This window comes from Macadamia integrifolia, chromosome 11, assembly GCF_013358625.1.
Source record: "Macadamia integrifolia cultivar HAES 741 chromosome 11, SCU_Mint_v3, whole genome shotgun sequence".
NCBI classification, from domain to species: Eukaryota; Viridiplantae; Streptophyta; class Magnoliopsida; order Proteales; family Proteaceae; genus Macadamia; species Macadamia integrifolia.
The window spans coordinates 16,172,990-16,199,428 of NC_056567.1; the positions used below are offsets into that span (position 1 = coordinate 16,172,990).

The following is a 26,439-nucleotide window of genomic DNA, read 5'->3' on the forward strand; positions in this document are numbered from 1 at the left end:
TTCTACATAATGTGCTTGGGATAGTGAAATATTATTCTTACTTGATGATCTTGATCCCAAGGATCATATCAACCTCTCCAAGTTCTTTGTGTCAAAACTAGACATAAAAAGTTTCTTAGGTTGATTCACTATCAACCAAGCTCCAATGCTCCTTACTTGGATTGTGAGTATGTTGACTCAACTTTCCTACTGCAAGAGTAATATCAGAACGCGTACAATTCATTAGATATGTGACTAAACCAATAATTTGTGCATACCTTTTTTGATTCACTGGTTCACCCAAGTTTCTTTTCAAATGACATCCCATATCAAAAGATGTTTTCACTGCTGAAACTTCATGGTGCCCATACTTTTTAAGTATATTTTCTACATAATGTGCTTGGGATAGTGAAATATTATTCTTACTTGATGATCTTGATCCCAAGGATCATATCAACCTCTCCAAGTTCTTTGTGTCAAAACTAGACATAAAAAGTTTCTTAGCTTGATTCACTATTTCCAAGTTTGTTCTCATTATCAGCATATCATCTACAAATAGCAGTATGAATACGGTCTTACCACCATGAAACCTGCTATATAAGTACCTTTCAACGTCGTTCACAACGAAACCATTTGAAATTAAAACTTTGTCTAATTTTTCATACCATTGCTTTGGCACCTACTTCATTCCATATAAAGATTTTCGAAGCTTACAAACTTTTTACTCTTGTCCATATAAAACACAACCTTCTTGTTGCTTTATGTAAATTTCCTCCTCTAAGTCCCCATTTAGAAATGTCATTTTCACATCCATTTGATAGTTGACCAGGTTATGTATTGAAGTCATTGCTAACATAACCCTTACTATGGCAATTCTAGAAACTGGGGCAAATGTGTCAAAGTAATCAATGTTAGACTTTTACCTAAACCCTTTGACTATAAGTCTGGCTTTGAAACGATCAAGTGACCCATCACTTTTTAGCTTCTTTTGAAATATCCACTTAGTTTCCAAAGTTTTAAAACCAATTGGTAAATTTACCAATTCCCAAGTATTATTCTCCAAGATTGAATCTAGTTCACTCTTGATTGCCTCCTTCCAAAAGACGGCATCTGATGATGTAATAGCCCCTTTGTATGTAAGAGGATCATTGTCTACTAAATAGATAAGCCACTCATCATTCGAACATTTGGGTCTTTTGAGTCACTTGTTCAAATTCTTAATTGGTAACCCTTTCATTTGACTCCATTTTTTCATAAGTCAATTGACTATCCTTACTTGTAGGTAACTTGGACTTAAAGGGAAATATATTTTCAAAGAACTCAACATCCCTTGATTCTATGATGTTATTTATTTCAATAACATCATCCATGACTTTAATCACCATGAACCGGTATGTAGTACTATTTGTAACATATCCCAAAAACAGACAATCACATGTTTTTTGTTTCAATTTTCTTTTCTTAGTATCCAGTAATAATTCCTTAGCCAACACAACTCCAAATCTGCAAGTGTTTTAGACTTGGTTTCCTTCCAAACCATTTCTCAAATGGAATCATACCAATCTTGTTATGTGAGATTCTATTTGATAGATAACATGCCGTTAACATGGCTTCCCCCCACATATCAAGTGGTACACTTGAACTCAATAACATAGAATTCATCATCTCTTTAAGAGATCTATTTTTCCTTTCAACAACCTCATTGGATTTTGGTTAGTATAGAGCGGTTGTTTCATGGATAATTCCATTTTCGTCACAAAACTTTTCAAGATTAAAATACTCAGTCCCTCTATCAGTTCTAAGTCTTTTAACATTCTTGTCAAGTTGATTTTCAACTTCTTTTTGTAAGATATAAATCACTTTCCTACCTCATCCTTTGATTTGAGTAAATAAATCATGGTATACCTGGTGTGGTCATCTACGAAGGTTATGACATAGTTGTTTCTTCCCCTAAATTCATATGACTTATAGTCACTCAAGTCACTATGGATCAATTCCAAGAGATCACTCTTTCTATCCACAGTTTTATGAGGCTTTTTGGTTAACTTTGCCTCTACACAAGTTGTACACTTGTTCATAGGGGGTTCCACCTTATTGGTGATCATGTCTAACTTGCATAGTTTGGTGATATACTTCACACTACTATGACCCAACCTACCATGCCACAAATCAAAAGAAATAGTAGGGACAATAATGTAAGCAGAAGAAGCATTAGCTTTATCAATTACAACATTTTCAACGCTTAATACAATAACCCCTCACTAAGGTATCCCTTCCCCACAAATACATTATTCCTAGTGATAACCGTCTTATCACTCTCAAAAGCTAATTTTATTCATACTTTATTAAGCAAAGGAACTGAAATTAAATTACGCCTAATGTCCGGCACATAGAGGACATTGGTGAGAACCATAGTCTTCCCTAAAGTGAGCTTCAACATTACTTTTCCTTTCTCCATAATAGGGGCACTTTGAAAATTTTCCGTGAATACCTTTTCATCTCCCATCCTCATAGAATAAGAGGAGAACATCTTTAGATCACTACAAATGTGTCTTGTAGCACCGGTATCCAATACCCAATCCTTTGGCTTTCTAACCAAATTTGCTTCTGTGACCATAGTTATCAAGACGTTATCTTCAACTTGGTTCACCTTTTCAGATTTTTTCTTTTTGAATCGAAAATCTTTCTTGAAGTGCCTTGGCTTACCGCACACATATCAAGTGATTTTCTTCTTCTTAAAAGAAGACTCATCATTGTTTTGACGGTTCTTCCTTTTCTTATCTTGTTTGTTGGTTTCTACCAAGTTCGCTTTTAAGCGTTTCTCCCCAAGGTCTTTTTCACTCTTGTCCTTGTTTCGATTATTTTCTTCAATTTTGATCCTTACAATCGACTAGTCCAAGGTCAACTTCGTCTTCTTATGTTTCATTGACAACTTGAAAGCATCCCAAGTAGATGGAAGCTTTTCAATCAAGGCACTAGTCACAAATTCTTCTGGTAGAACCATTTTTTTCCTTCGCTAGCTTTCCAACCAAGATTTGAAATTTATCAATTTAGTTCGAAATGATGGCACAAATTTAAAAAGTTAGCCACCAAGTACTTTTTTGAGCCAACATTTTCAAGAGAGTACTTATTTACCAAAACATTCTAAATCGAAATCACATACTCCAATAAACTATACACCTGGTATAATTCATTGGATAATGTATTCAATATTCGATTTTTACATTGGTAATCCGCTAGAATCCAAACCACCCTTTTGCCCTCCTTTACAGGATCATTGCTTTTTTCCGACATGGGTTCAGTCAAAGCAAGTCACACCCCGTTCACACTGAACCGGAGCGGTGACCGAGTTAACACCGGTTAACCCAAACCTGCCAGGATCATCAGATACTGTATTCCACCACAGCATACACACTCTAACATCAATTCATCAGATCAGCGGAAGACTAAAATTTACCTGTAAATAATTCCCATATACTTGATACCCCAAATGATGATACCATAATTATATACATTTGGGCCCGAAGGCATGATATATATACACAAAAAGAATAAAGTTCAAATATCAAGTATATACAGGAATTTATCAAAATCATCAGAGTACACAGCTCGGCTCGGTAATGGGGCTCAACACGGCCTCAAAACTGCTGTCCCGCAGCACAGCTCTCACACGCGCAGTCTACGCCGTGCTCAAACTCGTCAGGGGTCCACCAGTCCTCCTCAGGAAACTCGACTGTGGGACCCACCCCATGCTCCTCAGATGCATGACCTGCAAAATCATCTAAAAAGGGGTGTATACGTGGAATGAGCTCACTAGCTCAGTAAGTAGAGAGGTGGACCACACACAACAGTCCACACATCACAACATATCATATGCACTACATGCCATGCAAGTCATTTTAAATCACATACACCTAGTCAACATTACTAAGTCTTTGGTTTTAGTGCTACTACAACCACAGTGCGCGTATACTCCGGGTACGAGCCGCGAACTCCCTCCCGCGATACGCCCATAGGGCTGTTGGAGAAGGCCCACCGTGAGTACTCGGAAAATAAAGACAATACCGTCCACCGGCTCTCAACAGAAATGTAAATAAATTAAATGACAGTGCTGACTCCAGCAATTTAAAATCAGTACGATTGGCCCTCTTGAAATACCACCGGGGTTGCCGGCTGTCCTACACGACTCGTCGGGCGTAATGCCTAACCGCCACAGTGTCCGACAACCGCGACCCCTGCTTCCCCCCAAATGGCAACCCAACACCTCAACCCCTGTTGGGAAGGGTCGTAGCACGGATGGTGAGAATCCTAATACCGCATGCTCCTATATGCAGTACGACTGCATAGTGCCTCCGTGTCCCATACCACGGGCCACCAATGCATTCGTTTCCAAGCCGACCACGGCATCTAGTCTATCAATGCATTATGCAACATGATGTACACATTCAACATATAACATCACATTCAATTTGCATTTGAAAAGTAAACATAGCATAAATGCACATCAAAGTGTGGAATGACTAATCTATATAGCACATTCATGATGACATGACTAGATTAGATATGGTTAAATGAATTCCAAACAAATGCCTTGAAACAAGGCCACACGTCCTCTCTCCACTTACTTGTAGCGTACAAGGAGTCCCGCTCGGTACGGGTGAGATCCGGAGCGAATCGGGAAGGCTTTGGTGAACCTAACAAAATTGAGCGGGGTTAGTACTTCACCATTTTAGAATCAAAATTAATGAAATCCGACGTCAAAATCGTGTTTAGAACGTCGAAAGAAGGTCCCACGCCCGATTTGGGCTCGATCGGACCCAAAAATCACATTCTGGCCACTCGGGTGGGTCACTCAGGTGGGTTGTCTACCCACCGGTCCTACCCGCCGGTTTTGGACCGGCGGGTATGGACCCACCGGTAGGACCCACCGGTCCTACCCGCCGGTTTGGCCAGAACCCCCCTGGTCCTCTCAGGTGGGTGCCTCAGGTGGGTTGTCTACCCACCGGTCCTACCCGCCGGTTTTGGCGGAAAAACTCCAGTTTCTTCTCAACTTCCCCCATTCCTTGGGGACCCAAATAGGGCTTTTCTCAACCCAATCCTCACACCTTTAAAGTCCCATAGGAGGGTTCTAGCTTAGATCCAAGTTAGATTCAAGTGAGGGGAACCATCTTACCTTCTTTGCTCAAGAATGACTTCAAACCCTCCAAATCACTTCCAACTCACAATGCTCCTTCTACCTTGACAATATCTCTTCAAATCCTTCAAGATCAACACATAAATCATCTATTAAACCTTAGATCCATCATTTCAAGAGGTGTTTACAAGATCTTAAGAAATCATAATCGAATCAAGGGTTTAAAGCGTGGGTTTGGCGAATGTTTATAAAACCCAGCTTTTCTTACCTCCAACTGTAGATCTCGAGTTGAAGATTACTCTCCCGGCACCGGAATGGCAAGATCGAGCTTCGGCGCCGCTGAAATCCTTCCTTTCTTCTTCTTCCTTTCTTCTTCCCTTTCTTTTTCTCTTTCCTCTTTACTTTTCTCACCAAACGTACGAGGGTAATAAATGGAAAGAAAAGAAGTCATAAAGCTTTATATACTATTCCTACTTAAGTGAATAGTGATGGATGGGTCACTCAGGTGGGTGGGTGTACCCACCTGACATACCCATCCGAGAGTCAAAACTTGGGATTTTGACCGGGCTCGGACCTCGGCTCAAACCCCACCCCAGGCATACATTGTAGCCTACGTATATATCTTAAAATACAGATATAATACCTTTTTTATCCGTACATAGCCTTATGGTAGGTGCACGTACACGGTTTGGGCACTCCCGTCTCTTCTGGCACTGGCTCGGACTTGTCGGGCCAGCCGGTGTTTAAGGTCACCCGTGCCATCATAGCCCATAAGGAACTCGCTCTAACATCCTCTGGCTCGGTTCCTGCATGGTTAAACCGGTTCAACCACGAAATCAGATCGGGTTTAAGAAGCGGGATATTACATCCTCCCCCTGCTCCATGAGGGATGATAGCACAGGATGTAGTTGTCATCATTAATGGTATAATACAAGAAATTCAGCAGTAACAGCGTGAGATTATGAATGAGACACATAATCAGATTGCTATCGCCATCCAAACTAGAGAGACATTACTGGACCCTCCACCTGTGCAACTAACACCCCCTGCTACCCATTCAACTCCACCATCGATGCAAAGGACTCATAAAAATGTACAATTAAAATCTCAGACTGTACCAATAGTTTCTGCACCACCAGGACAAACTATTTCTCAGAACCCATCTATTGTTCCTGTGTGGACCGACACCTCAAAGCTGATGGAGAAATTCCAGAAGTACTAGCCTCTCTACTTTAGTGGTGTGACACATGATCCATTTGCACTAGCTAAATGGGTAGAGGGTGTGGAAAAGATATTTATGATACTGGGTTGCACTAATGAATAGAAGATAACCTGTGCCACCTACCAGCTGCAGAATAAAGCCTATGAATGGTGGAAAGCCACAAAACCCATATTGATAGCTGCTCACCCTAATCCCACTTGGGAACAATTTATTGAGGCTTTCTATGGGAACTACTTCCTAGAAAGTGTAAGGGACCAAAAGGAGGCTGAGTTCATAGCTCTAGCTCAAGGGCCAAAATTTGTTCTCGAATATCAGCAAGAGTATGAAGAGTTGTACTATTTTGCACCAGAGCATCTGAAGAGAGATAGGGCTAAGGCTAAGAAGTTTGAAAAGGATCTCAGGACGATAATTGGTGCATTATTAGTGGCACACCACTTCCAAACCAATGCACAGGTGGATCAAACGGCCAAATCTATAGAGGACAAACAAAGAGATAATTATCAAACTCTAGCAACAAGGGGAGCAGACACACTGATTGGCGGCAGATGTTTCATTAAGGCAATTAGAATACCTTACATTACTCCAACTACACCTCACTCCACTAGACCAGAAATTGGCCAAGCATCACAACATCCTAGGCCAACAACAACAGTGGTACCTCAACAAGTGGATTCATCTTCGTGCTTCCGATATAGTCAATTTGGGCATATGGCTATATCATGTCCCCAAAAGAAGTGGTGTTTTATATGTAATCAACTTGGATATATAGTTTAGATAGTGTCCACAAAATATGTCAGGGGACCCGTATGTGATGCCCTCAACATCTGCACCTGGTCATCTAGCTCAGACACAGCAAGGTATTGGATCACAAGGAGGGGTATTCCCAGAAAAAGTGGAAGAGGCTAAGCATACATCTGAGGTGGCCACATGTACATTGTTGATATTGATTACACCCTCATATTTATTATTGGATTATAGTACATCACATTCATTTGTATCTTCAACTATTGCTGCTAAGATGAATAGTAGGCTAAAGGTTTTGACAAACAATTAATTGTTGAAACACTCACTGGAAATGAAGTAGGATTGGGGAAAGTGTATGAGCCATGCCCCATACAAGTCTATGGATGGGACATGATTGCTCACCTGAATCATGGTGGATATGCATAACGTTGATGTCATTTTAGACATGGATTGTTTATCCGTCTGTGTGTGTGCTATATATTGAGAAGAAGGTTATAATCAAGCTTTGAGATGGAGGTGAAACTGTTTACAAATGATAGAAGGATAAAGAAGTACAGGAAGCTGGCTATATCTGCACTTGGAGTGTAAAAGTTATTAAATTAAGGGTATGAAGCCTACTTAGAACCCATTGTATATACAACCAAGATAAACAAATCTCTAGAGAAAATAGAGATAGTGAAGGAGGTTCCACATGCATTTCCTGAAGCTTTGTTAGACCATCCTCGGATCGAGGAACACAAATCATTATTGACTTGATCCTTGGAACAACATCTGTGTCTAAAGCTCCACATAGGATGGCAGAAGCGTAGAACACCCTGTAATAGGAAGCAATGAATAGGGAAAATTTGAGATCAGTTGGAATGTAAGTAGTTGGGAAGTTGTTAACTGGTCAATAACCAAAGTTAGTAGACATCCCAACACGCAAATATAGGGATGGACATGTCACCTAAAGTGGGGATATTACACGATGTCTTCGCCATGTCCAAATTGAAAATGTACAACCTCTAGAGGTATGTGAGTCAATACTGAGCACCACATATCTTTGGACTGACACTCTACGAGAATTCGTGAGTACCCCAAGTACATTATCAATCACATAACAACAATTCAATTTCTAGGACAAAATTTTTGTAAGGTGGGGGGGATATTACACCCATGTCCAAAATCCCAAGCAAATTTGAACTTTTGGACATGGGTAATACAACCCAAGTGACAACCACCAGTAAATTGTGGATTTTCCGAGCTTTAATAGTAAAATGTACCCAGGGGTGGGGCCTACACACTGAAAACACCCTAGGAAGGCCACATTCAACTTAAGGATGTAATTTCATACAAAGGGAACCAATTCGGTCTTCACTAGTGAACACTTCCAGTAAAACATAAGCCAAAACCTGCTTATTTGGCCATGGAGCCAGGGACCTTGCATCCGTGTAGCTCAAACCCAATCCCAAGGATGGAACAACATAATTAGAAATGGATTAATATATTGGGACACACCAAGGTGGGTCCCATTAGCGTCAAATGACGGATTAACCTAGTAATGAATGAAAACCTATTATTTTTCCAAACAAGCCTTAGGCAACTTGAATGACTATAAATAGAAGTCTTTACACATTTTTTTCATTCTGACCAAACTAAAAGCAAGAGAAGAGAGAAAGGAAGAAGAAGAAGAAGAAGAAGAAGAAGAATGAGTAGGGCAAGGGAGGAGGAAGAAGAGAGGAGCAAGGGGAGCACCTACCCATCTAAGGTAAGTCATCTCTCTCTCGCTGTACCTTCTAAGTAGTCATCTCTCTCTCTCTTCCATTTTCACTCTCCATTAAAGCTAATGAAGATCACCTCAACTGAATCTGTCCATCCACTTACCTAATGTATAAATCGATTGGGGGATTTGATGTTGGGGACTTGTCTTAGCAAGATCCATGGTTAAATTTGAACCCATGAACCCTCCTTAGTGAAATCCCCATTTCAAACCCCAATTTGGCAAAAACAAAACTAGAAATGGGAAAATTTCTTAAAATCCGCCTTCCCACTTGTCAAGACTACAAGTTGGGAGAAGGATTTAGTGTAAGAGACTTATCATAGCAAGATTGATGGATCAATTTGAGTCCATGAACCCTCCCTAATGAAATCCCCAATTTGGGTAACTAAACCTTAGAAATGGTGGGTTTTGTCCAAACCCTTTATACCCCACGATTCAAACCCAAAACTGGGTTGAGGAAAATGAAATTCAATACATGTATAGTGGATTGGGGTGACTGTATAAGCCATTAGTGGTCACCACATAAACACTCAACTGGAATTTTCTAATTTAGCTTAGTCGCGACTTGAACTTTGGGGAAATTTGAGAGCATTGTGTAAACCCATCTTAACCAACCCATTGATTACACTTAATATAAGTTAATTGAAGTGCGTGAACATCCCCCATGTATAAATCAGCCCTATAGTCATAAAGCCCCAATTTAAGAACGATTTCAAAGAAAAGAGAAATAGGAAATGAAACTAGAACATGTGCCTAGGGTCTCATTTCTTTATGGGCGATTTAATTTCTTAAAAATCTTATGTATCCTAGGAGTAGAACCAAGAGGTGACAAGACAACGAGGCGTGAGGCCATCGGCTGTCCATCATCACCTAGGACTCAAGGTGAGGGGATTTTGTGCTATTTTATGGAGTGTTTATAACAAAAGAGGCCCTGGTAGGGATTTAGAGCCTAATTGAAGCTTTAGGAATGAATGATGATTTATTTGGGAAGGAATCAGATGCCAAAATATCCTATTTAAATGCATTAAAAAATCATGAAGAGCTTTAGGCAGAGAAATCTCTCATAACATGCCTTAAGCATGGTGATAGGAATTCAAAATTCTTTCACCTTTATGCTAAGATTAGAAGGGCAAGAAACATTATCAGAATATTGCATAAATCTGATGGGTCCAAGATCTGTGACAGAGATGGGACTGCAAGCTATATGATAGATTACTTTCAATCTTTTCATAGGAGTTCGTCTGTCTTTGAGCACTTGGATTTTCTTGACTCCATTCCTACTCTAGTTGATGAGGAAGACTTGCTCTCTTTGGATGCTATCCCGGGTGTAGTTGAAATCAAGAATGCTGTTTAGGATCTTGACCTGCATAGCTCCCCTAGGCCTGATGGCTTCCCTGGGTATTTTTTTCTCCATTGTTGGGAGGTGGTGGAAGGTGATTTTGTTAGAGTGGTCAAAGATTTCTTTCTCTCAGGTATAATGCCCCCAGGATCAAATAATAAATTCTTATCTTTGATTCCAAAAGTTACCGGAGCCAACTCGCTTGACAAGTTCCGCCCTTTATGTATGGGGAATTTTGTATGCAAAGTTATATCTAAAATCTTAGCTACAAAAATGTCTTTTTTGTTGCTAAGATTGATTTCTGAAGAGCACGGGGCATTCCAAAAATGGAAGTTGATTCACACTAATATTGGTTTGGCTTCTAAGCTAGCTAATATTATGTTTTTAGCCACTAGAAGGGAGGAGGTTTGGGAATTAAAATTAAAATTCATAAGGCTTTGATTACTATTTCCTGGGATTTTTTACTACTAGCGTTGAAGCAATTTGAGTTGTCTGATAGGTTGGTGAACTGGATTCAACAGGTCCTTTGCTCTTCAAAAATTTTAATTCTTTTGAATGGTGGTCCTGTGGGTTATTTCAATATTGAGAGAGGCTTAAGGCAAGAGGATCCCATGTCTCCTATTCTCTCTATTCTTATGGAGGAGGTATTGTGTAGAGGGATGCAAGCTCTCATCCAAGATGGGAAAATCAAGCCCTTTCAGGGGCCTAGAGGTGAGGTAATGCCAGTCCATCTTTTATTCACAGACGACATAATTATTTTTATGAATGCATCTATTAAATATGTTCATAATCTTAATGTATTCCTGAGGAAGTATCAAGAATTTTCTAGCCAGCATGTTAATTTAGATAAAAGCAACTTCATGGGGAGAATCAGACATGCTCGTATCAGAGATATTTCTGATGTTTTGGGCATCTCGATTTGTAACTTTCCTACCAAATATCTTAGGGTTCAGATCTTTATAGCTAGAGTGAAGAAGAATTTTCTGTTTCCTATCTTAGGCAAGGTCAAAGAGCGCATGGCAGGATGGAAAGGAAAGCTTCTTTCAATGGCTGGAAGAGTTCAGTTGGTGCGCTTTGTGATTATGGGAATGCCTTCTCACAACTTGGCTATTTATTGGTGGTCAAATGCTCTTATTAGCTTGATGGAGAGGTGGATGAGGAACTTCATATGGACTGGTGACATGGACAGCTCCAAAGCAGTGACAGTTAAATGGAAGCAGGTCTGTAAGCCTAGGGATGAAGGAGGCTTAGGGATTCGTAGGCTTCGTGACTTGAACAAATCCTTATTGTGCAAGCAAGTTTGGAACATCAAGCATGGGAACTCAAAAATGAGTAGGTTTTTTATGGCTATATTTTTAAAGAATGGAAATATAAAATCATCGTTTAAGTCTTCTTTTGTTTGGCCTGACTTTCACAAAGTTTGGAATTTTGTTTCAAACAGAGAGCGATGGATTGTTGGTAATGGGCATGATATTAGACTCTGGTCTGACATCTGGATAGGAGATAAATCTATTGCAGAGACATGTGGATTAGATTCTAAGTTCTTAAAAAACTCTTCTTTGAAGGTGGTTGATGTCATTCATAATCCTCAATAATGTGTTTTACCTTCTGTTCAATCCCTTCTTCTTCATCATTGCTTTGATGCTACGCGCTCTATTACCTTGCCACTTTCAAACTTGAAAGATAGATGTGTTTGGAGCTGTACTTCCTCGGGCATTTTTTCTTCCTTCTCTATGTGGGAGGAGATAAGGAAACGCAACCCAAAGGTTCCATGGAGCTCCTTGGTTTGGGGGATGCTCATGCAACCAAGACAGTCCACCTTTGGGTGGCGATTAATGCATAAAAAAACTCCCAACAGATGATGTCATTTTAGCTAAAGGAATCCGTTTGGCATCCAAATGCAACTTATGTGAAGAGCAAGCTGAGTCTTTTAATCACCTATTCATGGGCTATAAATTTGCTATGATGATATGGAACAAGTTCCTTGACTATTTTGGAGTGTCTTGGCCTAATATTGAAGATCTTTCTCAACTAGTTCAATGGTGGATTAGAAAGTGCAAGGCACTGGTTCTTAAGGAGCCTTGGTCCATGGGGTTAGTCGTCGTGGCTGAAAACATATGGAAGAAAGGAATTCTAAGAGGTATGAGGGTAGAATGCTCTCTCAATTCTTTGTCTTTGAAAAGATTAAAAGAGATTTTCAAGTCTCTAAAATCTCCATCTTTGACAGATTGTCTCATATCTCTGATCTTATGTCCTACTGGGGTCTGGGTTTGATTATTAATCCTAAACGTCCTCTAGAGATTTTGGAAATCTTTTGGTGTAAGCCTCCTTCTGGTTGGGCTAAATTTAATGTGGATGGTAGCTCCATGGGCAACCCTGGTAGGGCTGGTGTAGGTGGAGTTTTTCGAAATGATCTTATGGTTGTGATTGGCTCTTTTAAGAGATTTCTTGGGATTCAAACTAATAATGTAGCAGAATTTCAAGGTTTGATGGAAGGCATTCATATGGCCAAAGATATGAGAGCGACTTCTCTCTAGATTGAGTCAGACTCTGCGGCGATGGTGGTGGTCGTCCAAGCTAGATCAATTCCATAGTTTGTTGCCCAAGAATGGATCTCCCTCGAGCCTTACTTGCTCTCCATTGTTTGGAAGATATCTCACTGTTTTAGGGAGGCAAACAGTATAGCCAATTTTTTCTCTTGGGATGCAGAAAAATCAGGATCTTCAGAGAAAAATGTTCAGCTTCCTAAGCACATTTGGGATGAGGTAGCTCATGATGCCAAGTCTAGGCCTAGATTTCGATTTTAAGTTCTTTTCTGCATTTTCCCCCTGCTAATGGCAATGCTGAAGTTGGAGGGAAAATTCGGATTTTGAGTTATTGATGTATTTCTTTTTCTATTCTCTTTAATGAAATTCTGAATCTTTAGCGAAAAAAATAACATGTCATCCACGCATGCATTAATGTTAGTTGCGTGCTAAACTAGTTTTTCCGATTACATATTAAATTATGGATATTGATTGTATTGTTGTTTATAACATGGTGCATTGCATATAATAAACTTGTTTTGTTTGGTGAATGTGATGTTGCGTGATAGTATGATAGTCTGTGGATGAGCATGACTATGATGTGGTATGTGTCATAATAGAATGCATTGGGTTAGGAGAATGACCACTTTGATGCTAAAGCCCTTGCCAATAGGGGTTTATGTATTGGCCATCCCACAACATAGCATGGAGACCTAAAGGGGTTCTCTGGACCATAACTGTGACTGGCCTACAGCTCGGATGACCCGAAGGGGTTCTCTGGACTAGGACCGTGGCTATTGGGTGGGATTATTGATTAGGGGTTTTCAGGTAGTTGAAGGGGTTCTCCGGACCGGAACCTACAGGCTCTTAACTCGCAACTAGCATATATCGTTGGAAGGCTAAAGGGGATCTCCGGACTAGCAAACCAGGTATATTCCCTATGTTGCAGTGGCGCTAATAACCAATATAGACTTAGAATCTATTGGGCTAGGAAAACAACCCAGGTGCTACAACCCTTGCCAATAAGGGTTTATGTATTGGTCATCCTACAGCACAGCATGGAGACCTGAAGGGGTTCTTTAGACCAGGACCGTGACTGTCCTAGAGCTCGGATGACCCAAGACCAGGACAGTGACTATAGGGTAGGAATATTCATTAGGGGTTTGTAGATAGCCGAAGGGGTTCTCCAGATCAGAACCCGCAGGCTCTTGACTTGCAACTAGCCTATATCGCTAGAAGGCCAAAGGGGTTCTCCAGACCGGTGAACCAGGGATATCCCCTATGTTGCAGTAGCACTCAGACTCTAATTTAAATTAGTTTTATTTACATGAGGTACTGGCTGTCCTATAGCTCGGGTGATCGATGGGTTTTTGGGGACCATGGCTATAGGGTAGTATTATTCGTTAGGGGTTTGCAGGGCAGCCGATGGGTACTGGTTTTTCGGGACCTGCAGGCTCTTGACTTGCAACTAGCGTAAATTGCTGGGTGGCCGATAGGTATTGGTTTTTTAGGACCAGGGATATCCCCTATGTTGCAACAGTACCCAAACCCAAATCTTTTATTAGTTGAGTGGACAGACTTGTGTGATAACAATCCAAATCCTATTTGCATTCATTAAATCCTTGTGGTTCCATTATGTTGCATCATATGTACATTTGTTTTTATCTTGTAAATCTTTATTGTTGTATCTATGGTTGTTGTGTATGTGTGCACCCCTTACTGGGCTTCATGGAAGCTCACCCCCATTGTTGTCCATTTTTAGATGTTGATTCAGGTAACCATCTAGAGTATATGGCTGAAGAGTCGACTCTCTACGGAGGTGACGTCTAGGATGAGGAGCTAGCTATGCACGAGGATGGTTGTGTGTGCGATGACTGTGCTTATGGAGCACATTGTGGATGAGAGTGGCGTCTTCTATTTTAATTCTTTTGAGTATCTATATACTTGATGTAGCGCTAGGGGCATTACTATAATTATGATCCACTACAGAGGACTTTCATTTTTGTAAATATGGAAAATATAATTAGAATTCACCAGTTGTGTTATATTCTGATTATTATTAATATTATTATTATTGTGATCTAAGAATTATTTCATAGCTTTATGATCTTAAAGTATTGCATCGTAGATCCTAGATAGATTGTGGACATGTGTGTGTGTGTCCATGTCACCAGCCTCTAGGTGAGTGGAGGCAGAGTGTGACACGGGGGCCCATACTGACCCCACAACTGCATGGATTGGGTCATATCAGGGTAAAATGAGAATCATTCCACTTTCACTAAAAGTAGTGAAGAGCACTAAACACCCCCGTATGATATAGGTTATCATATTTAGCATTTGTGACATTTCTTTACGTACTTGGCACAATCGGCTGCCATGGTGTTCCAATAGTAACCAAATCTTAGGGTTTTTTTAGCCAACACTCTGGCATTTATGCGGGGTCTATATATATATATATATATCTTGATGAATGCGGTCTACGATTTCTTGTCCTTGTTCTTCATCTAAGCACACCAATTATACTCCATTGTATGATCTTTTCTATAGAATGCCTTCGTGGAGTATAAATTGGGTAGTGTATCTTCTAAGAAATCATTTTTCCTTAACAGTTGCATCTTCATGGTTTCTTTTGTCTTTGATAAAGTCAATGATGGTAAGTGTACCATGGTAGTCCGCCTGCAGTAGAGTGAAAACCACGTGATAAGTTGACACCTCACTTTCTTGAACCACAAAAGGTTGAATTTTTACTTCTGTTTGGATGTTGATCATGGTTCTAGTGCAGCTAAAGCATTGGCATACTGATTGCTATCTCTTTACAAGTAGTCAAATGAGATTTCTTCAAAATGGCATGTTAGCCCATATATGTGCTCTTGGTAAGGTATGATATTTTTGTCCTTGGTTCTCCATTTTTACAACATTTGGCGTATCACTAGCGAAGAGTCGTCAAACACTTCGAGCCTTCTGATGCCTATGGCAATGGAGATTTCTAATCCTATTGTGCATGCTTTATACTCTGCCATATTGTTGGTGCATTCGAATTTTAACTTGAATACAAATGGATCGTGGGACCCATCAGGAGATATTGGTAAGAATCTTGCCCCACAGCCTTTAGATTTAGCTGCTCTATTAAAGAATACCATGGTATATCTTTTGCTTCATAGTTTATCACATCTTCAACGGAGAAAACATTTTCACGAGGCCTCATTTTGACTATAGCATGGGCTGATAAGTGATCTATAATTTTTGTTCATCTTATAGACTTCGTGTTGCACATTGGATATTGAACTCGGAAAAGAACAAAAGACATCTTGAAAGTCATCTTGTCAAGGCCAGTTTCTCAAAGTGATATTTCATTAGATCCATTCTTGAGATTAAGATCATGAAGAAGGCGAGCATGTAACATATCACCTTGTTTACGTCCCTAAAGTCCATACACATTCTAAAATTTCCATCCTTCTTTGGAATGGGAACAAAGTTTGCTAGCCATTCCAGATATTTGGTGACTTCTACAGAACCAACATTGAGCTGCTTACTTCTTCCTTAATCTTCAATATTCATTCAGGTCTCATGCGCCTTAGCTTTGTTTACCAGCTTAGAATTTGAGTACAAAGGTAGTTGATGTGCCATGTCGGTGCTAATATCGGGTATGTCATAGTAAGACCATGCAAAAAATTATTTAAATTATTTTAATAATTTTATTAATGGTTCGTCTTCCTCATATGTGAGGGAAGCTTCGAGCTTAAGCTAGCGGAGTGTCTCCGCAGTCCCTACTTTATTATCCTGCACTCCCTTGATATGGGTTGTAATTTTTTTTCTTCTAGTATCTCAATATGTTTAAGGAAATCCTCAAGTGGATCCATGAGAAAGTCCTCATTAATAGAAATAAAAGGAGAGTCGGTTTAAATGGAAAGTTTTACATCTATAACAAACTCGAACTCGACTCGGAATGACAGGAAATGGTGGATGATGAAACTAATGGAGACTCGAACTTGGACTCAGGCTCGGCATCACTCTCGTCTGCTCCTTCCGTGAAAATGATCTTTGTCTTTGTGCTCCAGTTTGGAATCATCCCTTTAGCCCAATGGATCAGATCTTGGGGGTTTGGAACCTCCTTTATTTCTTCTACTATTATGGCTATGCATTCTTCAGAGATCTTTTGTACCAAATCATATTCGTCGTCAGACCAGGTGTCTTTGGAACTCCCTTCTCCTAGTGATGTGAGCTCCAACCAATAGAAATCATCTGTGATGAAAATTTCAAATCTTGGAATTAGTCTCTTGGAGGCGTAATGAAACCAAGGTTCATTAAATTCACAATAAGGGAATTTTCTTCTTTGACAAAATATCCAGTAAGAGTAGAGGATTTTACCTTCTTTTGATAGTCATCTATGTCGGGTACTAAAACATTGAAAAATTTTTACACTGACTTTTTACAACATATTTTACCTCTTCCAAATAATCATTGGAACAAATTTCAACATGTACTAAAACAAACAGAACCAATGTGAACTATGAAGCCCAAATATATTTGGGGATTTTGGCTACACCAAGAGCTCTTAGTTGGGTGTTTCTGTTAATGCGCTTTGGAGCTTTCATACTTAATGAGAGAGTGAGAAAGAGAGAGAGAGAGAGAGATATGTTCACTTTCACCGGTTAACCTTAAATGGAATTTCAATATCATGAAGGTTTCTAAATTCGATGAAGTGACCAGTGGAACAGAAAGTCCATTTTACTAACAATGTGAGAACTAAGAAAAGTACTTCTTATCTGAGGTTGTCAATTTAGAACCGAAACTGAAAATCAAAACTGCCTGTTTAAAACCAAATCGAACTGAACTGAAGTAAATTAGCTCGTTTTGGTTTCAAAACGTAGAATATTTTCATGGTTCGGCTTTGGTTTCATCATTAAAATCATTGAACCAAACCGAATACCTATTTTCAAACCAAATAAAAAAATAAAATTATATTATTTTATACTATTCCGATCAATGTGGATGATAAATTATATTCCTTTTTTATGTTTAAATTTTTTTTGTAGATTATGACCCTAACAAGTTTTTTTTTTCTTTTTTCAACGAAAAAGACATAAAAAGTTGACCTAAACACCTAAAATAGGACCTAAACTTAATATGAAACCGAATTATGACCTAAACACCTAAAATATGACCTAAACTTAATATGAAACTAATTTAAAACTGAACAGGGAAAAGAATACAAACCCAAATAAAAACTAAAACCAAACCGAACTATCGTTTTGGTTTTGGTTTTGGTTTCTAAAAATTGTTCCATTCTCGAATTGGTTTTGGTTTTTATGCATTTTGTATCTTAAATCGAACCAAAATCAAACCGAATAACTGAAACCGAACCGGTTCACACCCTTACTCTGATCTCTCATAACCATCAGATTGGAATTTGATATTTTAGAAGTTATAAGGTCACAGTATTCATCCTACCCGTACGTATTACCAAACCTATTTATCATTCTATTATCTATTCTATATAGTAGTAGTCAATCGATTATTATTTATGACACATATCTTATTTTCACAAATGATTTATCATAAACATATCACAAATTCAAATAGAAAGAATACAAAAGAAAGCCACAGCTATATGCTGGACTTTTTCTCTACATATGGTTTCCTTATGTAGCACTCATGTGCAGTGCTACTAAGGAAGCATAAGCTCCTTCTTTTATCTTCATTAGTGCCTCATGGCGTCCCCTCTCAGCAATGACACCATTCTTTACCACAGCAATGATATCAGCCCCTTTGATTGTAGAGAGACGATGAGCAACTACCACAGTTGTCCTGTTCACCATAACCTTGTCCAGTGCATCTTGAACTATACGCTCTGATTCTGCATCTAGTGCACTTGTTGCCTCATCTAGTAGAAGGATTTTTGGGTCCTTGAGCATTGCTCTTGCAATGGCTAACCTTTGCTTCTGCCCACCTGACATTTGCACTCCCCTTTCTCCCACAGCTGTGTCATAGCCCTGTGGTAGTCCTGATATGAAGTTGTGTGCATTGGCTGCTTTTGCAGCTTCAATAATCTCATCTTCAGATGCACCTCCTTCTTTTCCATAAGCAATGTTGTTACGGATTGTTTCGTTGAATAATATAGGCTCTTGGCTTACCAACCCCATCTGTTGCCTTAACCAACTTAGCTTGAACTTTTGAATTTCCACCCCATCCAATGTTATATGACCGGAGTTTGGATCATAAAATCTTTCTAGTAGGCTTATTACAGTTGATTTTCCGCTACCACTTTCTCCAACTAGAGCAACAGTCTGCGACAATAAAAGATTAATGTTTTTGGCCGAGAAAAAATACAATGAACAGAAGTTAAAGGACTGTTAAGACTCATATATGAAGGACTGTTAAAGGTTGGTGCTAGCTAAGATAGATACCATTCCAGAGGGGATGCTCAAACACAAGTCTCTGAAGATCTGCACTTCGGGGCGCAAGGCATATTTGAAGCTAACATGTTTCAATTCAATGTCTCCCTTGACATTAGGTAAGGTGGTACCTTCATCACTACTTGAATCAATCTTAGGTTTGCTATCAAGTAAGTCAAAAATTGAAGCAGCTGAATCCTTAGCTTTGGTGGTATCTGGACCCATTGCACTGCTTTGTGAGATTCCCATTGCCGTAATTGTCAAAGCGAAGAAAACCTGCATTAATCTTTAGATGATTAGTGAACAGAATATTGCATTGGTGGTTGGAAGAAGAATGTGATTGCTATTTTACCTTGAAAACTTCTGCAAATGTTGCTTTTCCATTTTGCACTAGAATAGCTCCAACATAGAAACAGAGGGCATTGGTACAGTAGAGTGCAAAGAAGGAGAAACCAAAGCCTGTACCACTTACGACCCCTAACCGAACTCCTTGCTTCATTGGGGCCTCGCATTTCTGCTTGTAAAGGTCCATTACCTTTTCTTCTGCACAAAAGGATGCAACAGTACGGATGCCACCTACGGCATCATTTGCAACTTGGCTTGCTTTCTCGTACATGACCTTGGCATCTGCACTGAACCCCTGCAGAAACTTCATCTGAACATACCCTTGCAGTCCTACCAAAGGTAACAAGACTAGAACAATGAGTGACAATATCCAATTAGCTGAGAATGCTATTGTAAGTCCTGCTACTATAGCTGCAATGTTCTGAGCCATTAATGCCAAGCTATCACCCACAAGACCACGCACATTTGCAGCATCTGCTGATAGTCTTGCTCCAATAGAACCACTGAAATTTATGGAACAGAGAATGCCAAAAGTTAGAGCACCATCATGGTACAGGATTAAGAAGAAGAGGAAGTTTAAAATAACTGACCTTGAATGTGAAGTTTCATCAAACCAACCTATTTCTTGGTGCACCACCTTCTCAAAAGACATGGATCGAATTCGTAGTATGAGTTTGCCACCAGCAACTCCAAATAAGTACTGTTGCACAGGTACAGCAACAAAGGCAACACATCCCAACACCACAAACATGATGGCCCAAAAGCTGGCATCTTTTCGGACTAGATTTACTGGCTCATAGAGAGTGTTAATGGCAGTTGATAGCAATAGCCCAAAGATAGGGAAGATCACACCATGTACAGCTGCTGCAATAGCTCCTAGAAGCATAACTGGCAACTCTGGCTTGTTAAGGTAAGCTAGCCGTTTGATTGAGACATTACGACGTTTCATCTCTCCCTCATCATCTTTCTTTTTATTATCTTCCTCATCTCCTCCTACTTCAATAGGGCCTATGGCAACACCAGAGATACCAAATGTATGTGAGAAGCGCCTGCCGCTTGAAGAACCTCTGCTGAAGGATCTCTTATTTCCTGCAGATATTCTCTGGCTACTGGATTTGTTTATTGTCGTCCAATCATTGTCAGTGATCTCTACCGTATCTGGGTCCCCAATTGGCTCTTCATCAGCTTGATGGGCTCCTTCTTGCAAACGAATGAGCTGAGAGTAAGCTCCTTCAGGATCCTCGGTCAACTCGGTATGTGTGCCTAATTAACACAGCATCTCTACTTCATTAACAAATTGAAAGTTTAAAAGAAAGAGATGGTGAAGAAGAGATTAATGAAGATTCAAAAGAAGGGTAATGTTGAGATTGGTTACCTTGCTCCACAATTTTCCCCTGGTAAACCACTGCAATGAGATCTGCATTCCTTATTGTTGTTAGACGATGTGCAACAACCAAAGTTGTTCGATTTTTCATGATTCTTGTTAATGCCTCCTGAACTACACGTTCTGATTCAGCATCCAATGCACTTGTTGCTTCATCCAGAAGTAGGATCTTAGGGTTCTTCAAGATGGCCCTTGCAATTGCAATTCTCTGTTTTTGTCCACCAGAGAGTTGTGTTCCGTGCTCACCCACCATGGTTTCAACCCCCATGGGCAGCTTGTCAATGAATTTTGCGGCATTTGCAAGCTCAATTGCAGTCCTGATTTCATCATCTGTTGCATTTTCCTTTCCATATGCTATGTTCCCTTTAATAGTTGTTGTAAACAATACAGGTTCCTGGCCAACAAGTCCGATCTTCTCCCTTATCCATTTGAGCTGCAGTTTCTTCAAGTTGACACCATCTATAAGAACTTCACCAGCTTCGGGATCATAGAATCTCTCCACCAAGCTAATCACCGTCGACTTCCCACTTCCACTTTGCCCAACTAGAGCTGCAGTGGATCCACTCTCCACACGCAGTGAGAAATCAGAGAATATTTGAACCTCAGGCCTTGATGGGTATCTGAAGTAGACATTTTTTAATTCCACATCGCCCTTTATGTCTTCCAGTATTAGCCCACTTGTGTCATCGATGTCAATCAGTGGCTTCCGTTTGATTGTCTCAAACATCTTATATGCTGCAGCTCCCCCAGCTGCAAAGGCATCCAAGGATGGAGATGCCTGTCCCAAAGACCTTGCACACAAGAAACCAAAGAAATGGTAAGAAAACAGACATACCCTGAAATGTAACAGCTTAATGTGCCCATTCATTAGCTAGATAGATCTCCTTACTAACAAATCTGATACTTACATTCCTCCAGTCATGATTGCCATGATGACATTGATGATTTGTCCACCATTGTAGCCATCGTTAACGATCAATGTAGCACCATAGTATATGGCTAAACCATAGCTGCTGAATATGATAACTAGAACAGTGCCAAGTCCCATGCCAGAGATCAGACCCTGATGAACAACAGAAGTGTATGCACGTTGTAGTGCTACATTATATTTGTCTATGGCTTTCTTCTCCCCAGTGAAGGATGCAACCTGGAAAATTAACAATCTGTTAAATAACATCAGAAATACTGTAATGAAGTCCTAGATTATAAATCTTTCACTTAATTTTTCCTTAATGTCTTACTGTTCTAATAGCTCCAACTGTTTGCTCTACAGTATTTCCTGCCTCAACATATGCAATTTGACCACGGCTTGCCATTTTTGATATGAATATTGCCATGATACTACCAGAAACCACAAGGGGAGGAATGCATGAAAGCATTACTAACGAAAGACGCCACCCTCTTGCGAAAGCCATTGCAAATCCACCAAGAAAAGTGGACATGAGTTGTATGAACTTCCCAACCTGAGAAAAAACTTCAACTGTATGTTATGTGTTCTTGAGTTAATTGAATTTTCTCTACAAAAGGAGAAGGATTGGATCACTGGTCTGAGCTATATAGAAGAATTTTAAGATATGATCATATCTATCTACCTTTTCACCCATGGCATCTTGGATTAGAATGGTATCCCCAGACATTCTCCCAATAACTTCTCCGGTTGTTGTTTCTGTGTCGAAAAATGAAATGTCTTGTCTGAGAATGGTTTTCAGGTAAAGAGCTCGAATTCGGGCAGCTTGTCTCTCCCCGGTGACCATCCAACAGGACACCTCTGCAGGAACAATAACAAGTGGAAATTGATTCAGTATTTTATCACTTTTAAGTAGTTGCAGCACAATTTAATCCTAAGTTGCATTAAACATTATTATATATGAGTTCTCAATTAAGAAATTCTCATCTAGCTAGGAAAAGAACTCTCTTTCAGCAGCAACATCAAATAGCTTGAAGTTTGGCCAGCCAGTTTGAGTTCAATATGATTGTTATTCAAAGTAGGGATCCAGTGAATTCTGTAAATTAAGTTCAGTGCAGAGATTATGTATAAACTAGCCGGAACAAATTAAGTGCTACTGATTTGATAATGAATTGGGAGGAAATGGGTTTTTGCACTTACGGAAAAATGCAGCAACACCTGTACCAACAGCTAAGTAGACGAAATTCAGAGCTGGCTGAAAATCACAAATAAACCCAAATAAGTAGAAGCAACATACAATTAACACTTCCATTCAAAAGAAGAAAAAAAGATGATTTAACACAAAAAATGGCAAGCATGATTAATTATTCCTTTCTAAAATTCAACTATAGCACACTATTGTTTGGAGTACTATTGTTATGCCATTACAGACACTATATATAGCATTATACCTGTTAAAGCTAAAAATAAAAAAATGCTAACCCTCACAGATTCTTTGAGCCAGGTGAGCATCACAGTTCAATCACCAAAACAAAAAAAAGGTTGTTTCCCGATTCAAACCCACTATCACTAGGTCACAGTCGAGTAACCTTACCATTGCACTAAGTTTTGCCCTCTTATAGCTTAATCACAAAGTCGGAAGATAATTAATTAAGCATGTTTGTTTATATAAGGTTAAAAATCTTTTCTAGATTGTTGTATTTATAAGAAGGGAAAAAGTTTCCTGCAATGCAATATTTGATCACTTTTGCACACTCTCTCACATTTTACTATTCATCCACAACAGCGAAAATGTCTAAAATACCCCTCCCTCAATTTTGAAGAATCAAAATGGGGAACCCTCAAACGCCTGCATCAGAGGGAACCCCCTCTCCCTTATAACAGTGAATAAAACTATTTAGAGACTTGCATAAAGTAAAGAGCAAAGTACATTGGTGGGCAGGATAAAAATTTCTGCCATATGGCATGTTAGATGTGTTCAATAAATTTTGGACATAGGTAGATCACGAGGTCTACCTATTGAGTTTTAGCACATTTGGAACTGGCCAAGTGTCAAATAAAGCTTTGAAAATTAAGGTCAATAAGAGGACCATGGGAGAATGCACGCTAATATATGGACCATTGAAAAAAAATATATATATATATAGAGAGAGAGAGAGAGAGGTGCATTTAAATACATGGTATAATATTTTTAATTTGAATTTCAAATTTGACAAAATAAGCAATCCAAGAGTTTCCCTTTCTATTCAACTGCTAAAATTGCTACATGATTCTATTATGTGATAGAATATCTAGACCATCAAGGGAATCTTATCTTGATGGAACCATGAAGTGGCATTTTTTTCCTCAGAAAGATTAATAAAAAAAAAATAAAAGATTAAAATTTATTTTCGTTGAGGGCAAAAGGACTGCCTCAATCCCAATGAAAGGCAAAACCTACCCCAAATTGATGCTTTCCCTATGCTCCCATAGACTCTTACATCCATGCAAAAGCCACACTCCCGGACAGAAAGTATTTCCCCTTTTATTAAATACTTATGCCGACTTAATTTCAATTTTTAAAACACTAACAATGTTGAAACACTGCATGATACACAGCTCCAAATACTGAAAGAGAAGGGGCATGCTGTGAGCAGGTGGTCATTATCTTCCTTGTGATGAAAACAGAAGAAACAAAGGCTTGCTAATGCTATCAAGCTGGTGTTACACTGCTCCACCTCTTGGTTGTTAATGTGCTATCAACATGGTTCAAAGAACGGTTGGAACCTATGATTGGCCAACCTCAACTCCTATCATGCTTTATTTCTAAACCTATTTTGAATCTCGGCATGAAATCATCTGGATTTCTTTTAAGTCATTTTCTTTTTAATTCTTTTAACCTATAAAATAAATAAAATAAAAAATTTTATTTTTATAGCAAAATCTAAGTCTTTTAATAAAGAACTCAAAAAAAAGAAAAAAAATTTGGTTCTTATTCTTGATTTCAATTTCTAAGGTTCGAAATGATTACAAGTTGACTCCAACCTACCCCAATCTAACCAATCAGAATAAATGGAAATTGGCCCCTTTCCCGATTCTGGGTTCTTTAAACCATTTGGCTTTCAAGTTGTCCCATTTGTACAAATATTTGAATATGCCTTCCCAAATTCACTTCTCTTTTATTTATTTATTAAACTTCAAAGTAGAAGATACAAGAGGCGGAGACAAGATGTGAAACTGGAGTCTTAAACCTAATAACCACAAGTGCTCTACTGCACCATGCACCAATAAATTATGCTATACAGCTGACCACAAAATTCAATCCCTTTTGAACCCTTAAACTAGCTCCTTATAGTTAATTTGTCATTAGTTCCTTATGGTTAACTTGTCACACCCTGTAATAAGTCCACGTTAGGTTGCACTGGACCCTATTTTCTCTGGCAGTACTTATTTGATGCGACTCTCGAGTCGTGAACCAAATAAAGAGGACCCATCTAGTTTTCTGTTCACACTCTACCAACCCTAGCTCCTCATAACTTGAAAAACTATGTTTTGTTGTTGAGAAAAGTGAAAGAGTTTTCTTGACATCATAAAATTTGGCATTGTTTGAAAGAACAAGTATGAATGATTTTGTAATGAAAATTATAATAAAGCGTAGATATATACCTTGGCAACAGTATGAACGATTTGAGAATTGTTGGAGGTGGCACCAAAGGCATTGATGAGCTGACCAAAGATGAGAGTCATGAATGGCATTGCCAGCCCACTTCCGATGGCAGAAATTGTGCCGACAGTCATCAACAAGATGTCGACGCCGTCCACGAAAGAGAAGAGCTTATAGAAAGGCACCCTCTGATCATCCTCTCCTTTTTTCGATTCACCACCATCACCACCACCACCTTCAACCGGAGCCACCCCTCCTCCTTTTTCTGCTTTTTCCTTCATTTTTTTTCTTCTTCACCTGATCCTTTCTCGAAATCTGAAATATTATATTATACAAATAAATGATTGAATTCAATAGAAGAAAAAGAAAGAGATATGAAGAAAGCAAGTAAAAAAGATATAACTAAGAACTAACCCTCTTCTTCTTTTTTTCTTTCCTTTTTTTTCTTCTCTTTCCGATTTCCTTTCCTTTTTCTTCTCCAACTCTGATTTCCTTCCCTTTTTCTTCTCTCTCTCTCCGAGTTATTCTCTCTCACACAACTGTGGGGGGAGTATATATACCATCTGGTGCATGATATCTCCACAAAATTTTTGTAATTTAATTTAAAGAGAAAAAATCGAAGGGTTGATTTCCAATTTGATTACAATACTGACCTATCTATACTTTCTGGAAGTCTAAATTCAAATTCCAGGCGTTATTTCTGTTTCTATTTTTAGGTACACTGTACAGGTGGCCATTTCATTCCCACTCGGCACTCCACGTTTGATTCGAATCTTTCCATTAATGAGGAAAGCCGTGAGGAAATTGGTTCTTTTCCAAAAAAACAGTCAAATCGTTTCCACGTGCAAAATTTTTTCCCCCGACCTAGGACACCATCCAAACAGGGATGTGGTAATCGTATCAGCTACGGTATCGGAATGTATTGGCCCGTGTTTTCACCTTAAAGATTGGTTATTATATGTATTTGCCCGTGGTCACCGATCCACCGATACAGGATGGTACAAGACCTGAGTTTTCTGTCCGCCACTGGGGCTTTCAATGGGGAGGGATGATTTCGATCATT

At 39.2% G+C, this 26,439-nt stretch overlaps 2 protein-coding genes across 3 annotated transcripts; one reads left to right on the top strand and one right to left on the bottom strand.

Annotated features, from left to right (window-relative positions):
• Positions 1-8,721: 8,721 nt before the first annotated feature.
• On the top strand, positions 8,722-14,787 carry LOC122092778 (uncharacterized mitochondrial protein AtMg01250-like). Of its 2 annotated transcripts, XM_042663073.1 has the most exons (3): positions 8,731-8,826; positions 10,699-10,888; positions 14,465-14,787. In XM_042663073.1, exons 1-3 carry the CDS (start codon positions 8,767-8,769, stop codon positions 14,530-14,532), a joined length of 318 nt encoding a protein of 105 aa, XP_042519007.1. In that variant the 5' UTR covers positions 8,731-8,766; the 3' UTR covers positions 14,533-14,787. The 2 variants fall into 2 exon arrangements, 1 of the variants encoding a protein (XP_042519007.1); XR_006144308.1 differs by lacking the exon at positions 10,699-10,888 and having other exon boundaries at positions 8,722-8,826.
• A 3,430-nt stretch (positions 14,788-18,217) lies between these two features.
• LOC122093577 (ABC transporter B family member 9-like) lies at positions 18,218-25,850 on the bottom strand. Its single transcript, XM_042663931.1, has 11 exons — positions 25,791-25,850; positions 25,379-25,691; positions 22,934-22,988; positions 22,419-22,594; positions 22,068-22,289; positions 21,735-21,973; positions 20,818-21,617; positions 20,033-20,705; positions 19,450-19,945; positions 19,110-19,373; positions 18,218-18,989 (listed from the first exon to the last, which is right to left on the bottom strand). Exons 2-11 carry the CDS (start codon positions 25,655-25,657, stop codon positions 18,345-18,347), a joined length of 3,849 nt encoding a protein of 1,282 aa, XP_042519865.1. The 5' UTR covers positions 25,658-25,691; positions 25,791-25,850; the 3' UTR covers positions 18,218-18,344.
• Positions 25,851-26,439: the final 589 nt, after the last annotated feature.

Bases quoted from the DNA above. Each gene is read 5' to 3' on its own strand.
- LOC122092778 (XM_042663073.1), top strand. From the start codon at position 8,767: ATGAGTAGGGCAAGGGAGGAGGAAGAAGAGAGGAGCAAGGGGAGCACC. The intron at 8,827-10,698 runs GTAAGTCATCTC...TGGATTCAACAG, and splicing joins GGAGCACCTACCCATCTAAG to GTCCTTTGCTCTTCAAAAAT. The intron at 10,889-14,464 runs GTGAGGTAATGC...GTCCATTTTTAG, and splicing joins GCCCTTTCAGGGGCCTAGAG to ATGTTGATTCAGGTAACCAT.
- LOC122093577 (XM_042663931.1), bottom strand. From the start codon at position 25,657: ATGAAGGAAAAAGCAGAAAAAGGAGGAGGGGTGGCTCCGGTTGAAGGT. The intron at 21,618-21,734 runs GTAAGTATCAGA...CTTGTGTGCAAG, and splicing joins GCAATCATGACTGGAGGAAT to GTCTTTGGGACAGGCATCTC. The intron at 20,706-20,817 runs GTAACCAATCTC...TGTGTTAATTAG, and splicing joins GGGGAAAATTGTGGAGCAAG to GCACACATACCGAGTTGACC.